At 49.9% G+C, this 8,521-nt stretch overlaps 1 protein-coding gene across 1 annotated transcript; it reads left to right on the top strand.

Moving 5' to 3' along the window:
- Window positions 1-1,591: 1,591 nt before the first annotated feature.
- Dnajb1 (DnaJ heat shock protein family (Hsp40) member B1) lies at window positions 1,592-5,222 on the top strand. Its single transcript, XM_021632277.2, has 3 exons — window positions 1,592-1,926; window positions 3,137-3,717; window positions 3,934-5,222. Exons 1-3 carry the CDS (start codon window positions 1,716-1,718, stop codon window positions 4,162-4,164), a joined length of 1,023 nt encoding a protein of 340 aa, XP_021487952.1. The 5' UTR covers window positions 1,592-1,715; the 3' UTR covers window positions 4,165-5,222.
- The last annotated feature ends 3,299 nt before the right edge of the window (window positions 5,223-8,521 follow it).

Here is an 8,521-nt window from a genome sequence, read left to right as displayed (position 1 = left end):
ACGGGGTTTCTCTGTGTAGCCTTGGCTGTCCTGGACTCACTTTGTAGACCAGGCTGGCCTCGAACTCAAGAGATCCACTTGCCTCTGCCTCCCGAGTGCTGTTTGTCATCATACCCTGCTGCTCTTCTGTTCGTTATGTACTTTTTTATTTCTATTCACCTATTTTGAGGCAAAGTCTCACTCTGTAGCCCTGGCTGGCCTCACATGGGAGGTCCTGCTGTCACAGCTTCCTGGTGCTGGGATTAAGGAATGTGTTACCGTGCCAGGCTCTCGTTACCTCCCTATGTAATACTAAATACACTGTCTCTCCAACCGACTGGTTTAGGGCACCCTCTCTGATGAGCTAGTGAATTCCCCTGTCCCAAGTCCATATGTGTGCATGGGAGAGGGGGGCTCAACTATGTTCAGATTAAGAGTCCTTACCGGTTGTTTTTCATGGTATCAGGAAAACCAGAAACACACACACAGCGTGACCATCAAGGGAAGGCTAAGGTCACTTGCTCAAGGCAAGAGTCATCAGAGACTGCTGTAGGGCTGCCAGAAAGGGGGTGTCAGCAGTCGCCCACTAAACAAGATTAGTCATCTCTCTCAAGAACACCTCTTTTGTCCCTGGTCTATCTTGAGCACTTTCACAAATGCCGAATAATGTCAACTTTGCCATAGACAGCTACCACTCCCAATTAAACAGATGAGTACACTGAGACCAGAATGGCTACTTTACCAGCCAAGGTCACACAGCCAAAAAGTGCTAAAATCAGAGTCAGACTTTAACACGCTGTCTTCCGGGAAGTTCCTCTCCCTGCAGGAACCACAACTGAGTATCCCAGCTTCTCTAAGACTTCCAGTTTGAGAAGCTCTTTCCTCTTTCTCACTCAGCTGTGACCTTGACCTACACTCTGCTGTGTTCCCCTATGTCATGTAGGGGAAAGGCGCCTACGTCAAAATATCTGTAAGTATTTACCAAGCACCTAGTAGGTCTTAAAAGCGATGCAAAGCCACGGAGCAGAATCCAATCTCTGCTCTGGTGGTAAACTCAGCCAGCAAAGGAAGCGACATTTACCAAGAACTCCAAGAAACCAGCTAATTCCAGTAGGAATTTGTAGGAAGAAAAGCCTGAGTAGCCGGACTGGGGCAATCCCTCGCCAGACCAGCCTCACCTCGCTTTACAGTAATGGCTTGTTCGGGGAAGACAAAGGGCTACCGGCAGAAGAGGGCGGGGTGCATACTTTTATCCCTGGGTAACAGCAGGGCACTTTGAGGTACAGGTCAGACAGCTACCAGAAGTTACGGGGCAGGACCGCCCAGCCGGCCATCACCTAGGGAACGGGTGCGGCCATCAGGAAAGGCCGGGCTCTGTAGCCCCGCCCCTTCCCCAGTCGTCACCTGTCGGCAGTGAGAGCGAGCCGCGATTGGCTGGATCCGCCGCGGAGGCGGACCTCAGCAGCCGGCGCGCGCGCCCGAGGGAGGCGTTGACCAGGGTAGAGAGGGAAGGGGCGTGGCCCCGCGCGGAAGGCCGTTGGCAGCCGGGTCCCACCCCGGATGTGCTGCATCACGCAGCGGGCCGCAGCGATTGGCCGATGTGGCGCGGCGCGGCGGGAGGGGCGGAAGGTTCTGGAGGGCTGGCGGGATCTGGAAGCTTCCGCCGGACGGGTATATAGAGTCCGGGACAGGGCAGCTGCGGAGCCGAAGGCGGCGACAGCTGGGCGGCGGTGGCCATGGGCAAGGACTACTACCAGACTCTGGGCCTAGCCCGCGGCGCGTCCGACGACGAGATCAAACGGGCCTACCGCCGCCAGGCGCTGCGCTACCACCCAGACAAGAACAAGGAGCCCGGCGCCGAGGAGAAGTTCAAGGAGATCGCCGAGGCCTACGACGTGCTCAGCGACCCGCGCAAGCGCGAGATTTTCGACCGCTACGGAGAGGAAGGTACGCGTGCGCGCGGCCGGGGGTGACCCGCCGTTTGACAGGCGGGGAAACCGAGGCACTCGGGGGCCTCTCGGACCGGGGACAGGCGGCCTGGGGATCCGGCGGCCTCCGCCCAGTGATCGGCGGCCGCAGACGGGAGGAGGAGCTCTGAGCGCGCCACTCTCGTAGAAGCTTCTAGCACGTCTGCCGCAGCCCCTCCCGGCCGGCCGCCTGCACAGCGCCGGAATGCTGCAGACGGAGGGCGGCGGTCCCGAACGCCATGGTTTGATAATGAAAACTGCCCCAGTGTTGTTTCTCCCGCCCATCTAAGCCCGAAAGCTCAGTGCTTAGCTGAAGTTGAGCCTTTCTGGTTGCAGTGCGTAGGAACTTCTTTGTAAGCTATTACAGCACGGCGGGGAGGATGGGGCAGTCAGGAAGACCTGGTGGCCCCGACATCTAGAGGCCTTACTACCGAATTGTTGTCACGAAGTCAATATGTATGTGTATATGTAAATTTATTCGCTCCCACCGTGGTTCTGGGGATTTTTTACTAAGAGCAAAACTTGTTGAGCCGAGTGGGGGAGGGAGTTAACACCCCCACTTGGGAGGCTGATGTAGGAACATTGTTATGAATATGCTGCAAATCTAAACTACAGAGTGAGTTCGTGTTTTAAAAGAACTCAAGTGTTGTGACAATCCCATCTCTGAGGTGTCAGAGTCGGAGGATTGCCTGGAGGGTGACCTGGGCTAAAAGTTAATGGACAGTAACACATGCAGAAGTAATAAGACTTTTTTTTTTTTTTTTTTTGTGAGACAGGACCTCACTGTGTTGCTCAAGCTTTTATTTATTAATTTATCTGTATTTCTTTGTATATGAGTGCTTGCCTGCCTGTAGATGTGCACCATTCACATGATTCTAGAGAAGAGGGTGTGGAATCTTCTACAATTAGAGTTTTAAACCATGGTCTGCTGCTTTGTGGGTGTTGGGACTTGAACATGGTTCCTGAGCCAGGCCAGTAAGTGCTCTTCTTAACCTCTGAGCCATCACTTCAGTACCTTATGTTGGAACCTTGGCTGGTTTGGAACTTGTCAGGATCAATCTGTCTTAAGAGTGCTGGAGTTCAAAGGGTTTTATGTTTTACAAGTGTGCTAATTTATTGCAGTATTGGAAATAAAAACCAAGGGCCTTGACTTTCCCACAGTAACCCTGACTTGTGATTTTGTTTTCCAGGCCTTAAGGGTGGTGGCCCCAGTGGTGGTAGCAGTGGTGGTGCTAATGGTACCTCTTTCAGCTACACATTCCATGGAGACCCTCATGCTATGTTTGCTGAGTTCTTCGGTGGCAGAAACCCCTTTGATACCTTTTTTGGGCAGCGCAATGGGGAGGAAGGCATGGACATCGATGACCCCTTCTCTGGCTTTCCAATGGGTATGGGTGGCTTCACCAATGTGAACTTTGGACGCACCCGCCCTGCTCAAGAGCCCACCCGGAAGAAGCAAGATCCCCCAGTCACCCACGACCTTCGGGTCTCCCTTGAAGAGATCTACAGCGGCTGTACCAAGAAAATGAAAATCTCCCACAAACGACTGAACCCTGATGGAAAGAGCATTCGAAATGAAGATAAGATCCTGACCATCGAAGTGAAGAGGGGCTGGAAAGAAGGGACCAAAATCACCTTTCCCAAGGAAGGGGACCAGACCTCTAACAACATTCCAGCTGACATCGTCTTTGTTTTAAAGGACAAGCCACACAATATCTTCAAGAGAGATGGTTCTGATGTCATTTATCCAGCCAGGATTAGCCTTCGGGAGGTAAGGCACTCTGTGGGAGGAGCCATGAAAGGAGGTGGCTGCTGTGAAGAGCAGTGGGGGAGATTGGCTGAGGCTGTGCTATGCTAGCAGCAAGGGTGCGTTTGGAATGGGGTCTCTGCTGGCCAGTTCTGGTGGACCTGAGCCTCCTCTGGATGGTCTGGAGGAGTCAAGCTTCCTTAGCCAGCTTTCACCTGACACTGTCTTTTGCTTCCCTAGGCTCTCTGTGGTTGCACTGTGAATGTCCCCACTCTGGACGGCAGGACCATCCCTGTTGTATTCAAAGATGTCATCAGGCCTGGCATGCGGCGGAAAGTTCCTGGAGAAGGCCTTCCTCTCCCCAAAACACCTGAGAAACGTGGGGACCTTATTATCGAATTTGAAGTGATCTTCCCGGAAAGAATTCCCGTGACATCCAGAACCGTCCTAGAGCAGGTTCTTCCCATATAGCCACCTGCATTCCCCAAGGACTGAGCCAGGGACCTTTCCAGAGCTGCAGGTTTCCGGACCGTTCCACTGGGTGCATACTGCGGGAGGGCCCAGGGAGGGCTTTTGCTCTGCCGAATGTTTTCCACAGAATATATTACAATCTTTCAAAGTCTCGCACTAGACTACAGTGGTTTTTCGAGCGATAGGCAGGCGGTGGGAACAGCAGCCCTCCAGAAATGGACCCACCCTCTGCACCCCAGCTCCTGCCCAGGAGTGTAAGGCAGGCCTGCAACTGGACTCACCCCTTTACTGCCCCTTAGTTTCTGGCTGTCATGTGGCAGTGGGCCACCATTTCGGTTGCCAGACCCTGTGCACTAGTCGGTCTCCACTGTGTGAGAGGTTCTTGTTTTATTCTGTATTTGTCCCATGCCTTGTTCTTCCTCCCCAAAGAACCCTGTCTTGTCTTGGCCATCTCAAATTGAGACCAATTCTGTAGGACTGCCGGGCCGCATCACAAGCAATACCTGGTTGCAGGACCACAGGGTCAGCCCCTTCCAGGTTCTGGGGCCTGCACAGCTAGGAGATACCCTGAACCTTTGGCTTTGAAGTCAAATGGCTGGCTTATAGTCAGAATTTGCCGTTCCAAGGGTAGTCCTTGGCTGCACCTGGGACTTCTCAGAGGCACAGGTGATTTTTTTTTCTGTGTGTGTGTGTGTATAATGGACTCTGAACTCTCTCAAAAGGATATCCTTTTGAATTTGCACAGCCCTAGATATCCCTTTTGATAAAAGGGTCTTTGCTTCTGATGAAAGGAGCACTGTGGAACGTCTGTAAATATGTTTTTATAATTCCATTCAAAGCTGGTGTGCACTCAGATGAAAGCAGGCCCTGTAAGCTACTCCTGTCTGTCCAGGGATGCCATGGAATCAGACCTTGGGAGTGAAGGTGTCTGTTCTTTGAAGCTAGCCTGGTGCTCTGACCATTCGACTCATTGTAAGTTGCCACTACCAACACAAGACCAAAGTGTGTGACTTGTCATTATGGAGTATGACAGCATTAAAGACTGATGCTAAACCTCAGGGGAGCAGTCCTTCGCCTCTGTTTGAGGGCTTTACTGTGGGGGAGGGATGGCATGGTGAGTGTTCTCATTCTTAAAAGAAAGCTGTTTCCCTTCCTGGAACACACTGGTTTCCCCATTCTGTAACCCAGCATCACTATGGTGAAGGTTGGGTTAGGAGCCTTTCCTGAGTGCCTTTTCCACCTTGCAAGGCTCCTGGCCACATCTGGGGATTGAGTAACCATCAGGGCTGAGGATTAAAGTGCTTCCTGCCAGAATTCCCACTTATTAGGTAGGCCTGGCTTGACCAGAACTGGAACAGCAGCTGCCTAGAGCTGGCCCACAGTCTGTTCTATCCTGGGGGGAGAGAGGAAGCATTTCCTGTCCCAAGTTTATGTGGGTGTGTCCTAGGCACTTCTTTAAAGAGGTAAGTTGATGATAAAGCAAATAGGACAATGTGTTGGTTTTGTGTTTTGGTGGTGCTGGTAGTGGGGCCCAGGGTGGTGGTCCCTAAGCTGACTGTAGCCACCAGCCATGTTGCAGACTGCTCAAAGTAAAACCTATTCAAAATAAATAACATTGTATAGAATGTTCATCCAAGAGCCAGATACAGTGGCACACGTCTCTAAACTAAGCACTGGGAAGGCCAGCTTGAGTTACTGTGAGTATTGGTCCAGTCTACCTAAGAGCTGCTTTCCCTCACCATCTAAACAGGTTAGGCCCTGTCAGTACCACCAAAGAGAACTCTATAGGGTGTTTGTTTAATAAAGTTTAAATAGCTCCTCCAGTCTCCAGCATGGACCAGGTGCTCAGCTAACACATTTGTGGCTACAGACTGTCCACTGAGAATGAAACAGAGAGATGACCTGGTGTGTGATCAGCTCTCACGTGAGCTGTCAGCTTTGCTAGGGAAGTCTTATGCCCACAATCCACGAACAGTTCTAGGAACCCACAAATAGTATGGCCAGCAAGCTGGGGTGGTAGGTTCTCTGGGGAGCAGAGTGTTCTTAGGGGCCAGCACACATGGATCAGCAGTGTAAAGCACTGGTCTGATCTGTAGGCCCACACCCTATTCTAGCCTCAGGCGTCAAATACTGATGTGATGTGCAGGCAGAACACTCACACATACAGATAATCTAGGAGTGTGCCCCTGCTCATGTAACTGCAACTCCTAAGTTTTTGGTTTCACTTTTTGGCTGCCATTAGCACAGTATAAAACTAGAAAGGGCTCATGGAGTGAAACTCATCCCCACCACCAACAAATTAGACGTTGTTTTAGACGGCTTCTCTGTAAGCGTTGCTTTCTCCTTCCTGTGGCACAGGAGGGCAGTAGAGCTCTGCTTCTCATAACTCAGTATCTACTCTAAGTGGGATAGTGAGTTGTAAAGATCTAGCTAATGGGTGGTTTTTGTCCCCAGCTTGAATTTTTACTTCCAGGTTTGAATCCCAGCTGGATCTATTTCAAACTATACCATCTTGGACAAGGAAACTAACCTCATTATGCTAATTTTTCAACGGTGAAATGGGTGTGATAAATAGGACCTTATTCTGGACATTTTGTCTTATATTTAACCAGTAAACTACCTGCAAGGTCAAAACCAGCCTAGGAAACTTAGACCTGTCTCAAAAAGTTAAAAAGAACCAGGAGTGACGCATGCCTTTAATCCTAGTACTCCTGAAGCAGAGGCAGGCAGATCTCTATGAGTTCAAGGCCAGCCTGGTCTACAAATCAAGACCCTTCTCCAAAAACAGCCAGACTGGAAGGGTGTCTCAATAATCAAGAACTATAAATTTGGTATTCAGCACTTAGGTCAAGTGGCTTGCAGGGGATCTAAGGTTCTTTTCTGGAGCCTCTAAGGACACCTGTACTCACATGTACATAACTATATAGACACAAGCACAACACTCATAATTTAAAATCTTTAAAAAGGGGCCAGGCATAGTGGCACACACCTTTAATTTCAGTGCTCAGCCCAGCCAAATAGTTCCAGGACAGCCCAAGCCACATAGACCCCCATAAAATGGGGCAGGAATGAAGGTGTAGCTTAGCAATAGAGTGCATGCCCAGCATTGCATGAGGACCTATTTCCATTTCCTATACTGCAAAAATTAACTGTCTCTCCTAGGTTTGTAATGGTTTCCAGATATGTAAATGGCACATATACCTTTCCAAAGACAAGTCTCTGCTGGGTCAGCGCTGGTACCAAGTCCCAGGAATCAAACCCAGGTGTATTGCTGACCTCAGTAGAGGTCTGTTGAAACAAGCTAAAGTAGGATTAGTCTTTGCCACTCTGGCACCATTAGACAAGCACCAGAAAATAGGTACCAAAGCTGGGCAGCCCCAGTTTAGAATCCTGGCTCCAGCTTTCGGTTTTTGTTTATTGTTGGATAAGTGATTGCACCTCTCTGATCCTCTCAGTAATATTGAAAAATGGAAGAAATGGCTGGGTGTGCTGACTAATCCCAGAAATCCAGCCCTTTGGAGGCAGAGGAGAGCCAGGTCTGTATATCCAGTTCAGGACAGCCAGGGCTACATAGTGAGACCCTCTTTCAAAACAGCAGGGAGACACTGGAGAGATGGCTCAGTGGTTAAAAGCACTGGCTGCTCTTCTGGAGAACTCAGGTTTGATTGTCAACACCCACAGGGCAACTCATAACCGTCTGTAACTCAGTTACAGATCTAATGATATGATGACCTCTTCAGGCCTGCACACAGTGCACAGACATACAGGTAAGCAGAACACCCAGTGTTAGAAATAACATAAAAAGGTCCCAAACAAAGAGACCACCACTCCAGATCAACTGGACAAGACAGACTGAATTCTTGACCAGGAAGGGCAGCTCAGAAGAGAGAGGATGTGCTCTTGGTTTTCCCTGTTTGCTGGGGTTCAACCTCACAGTCTTAGCCTATTGGCTGGTCTGAAAAGAATTGGCACATGGGAAATGAAGAATGGAGGGGAAAGAGTCACTGCTCCAGTATCAAATTCCTGGAATGCAGTAGGTTTTACCAGGTGAGGGGGATCAAAACATCTGCTTAAAAGGTTTACAGGAGAGAAAAAGATTTAAATTTAAATTTCTAGGCCTTTTTAGAGAAGACCATCTATATTTCTTACGCCCTTACATGAATTTTTTTTTTTTTATTTAAATAATAAACTGACCTCTGGGGCTGGGGAGTCAACTCAGCCAGTGAGGTGCTCAGCACCCAATCATGAGAACTGGCGCTGGATCCTCGGTCCCACATAAAAGTTAGGTGGGCATGGCAGGCTGCCTGTAATGCTACTGGATACCTGGAGTAAACTGGCTGCCTAGACTAGCTAAAAC

This window comes from Meriones unguiculatus, chromosome 10 (assembly GCF_030254825.1).
Source record: "Meriones unguiculatus strain TT.TT164.6M chromosome 10, Bangor_MerUng_6.1, whole genome shotgun sequence".
Taxonomy (NCBI): Eukaryota; Metazoa; Chordata; class Mammalia; order Rodentia; family Muridae; genus Meriones; species Meriones unguiculatus.
The sequence above is the reverse complement of the archived record's forward strand: the minus strand, read 5'-3'. Positions and strand labels throughout refer to the sequence as shown.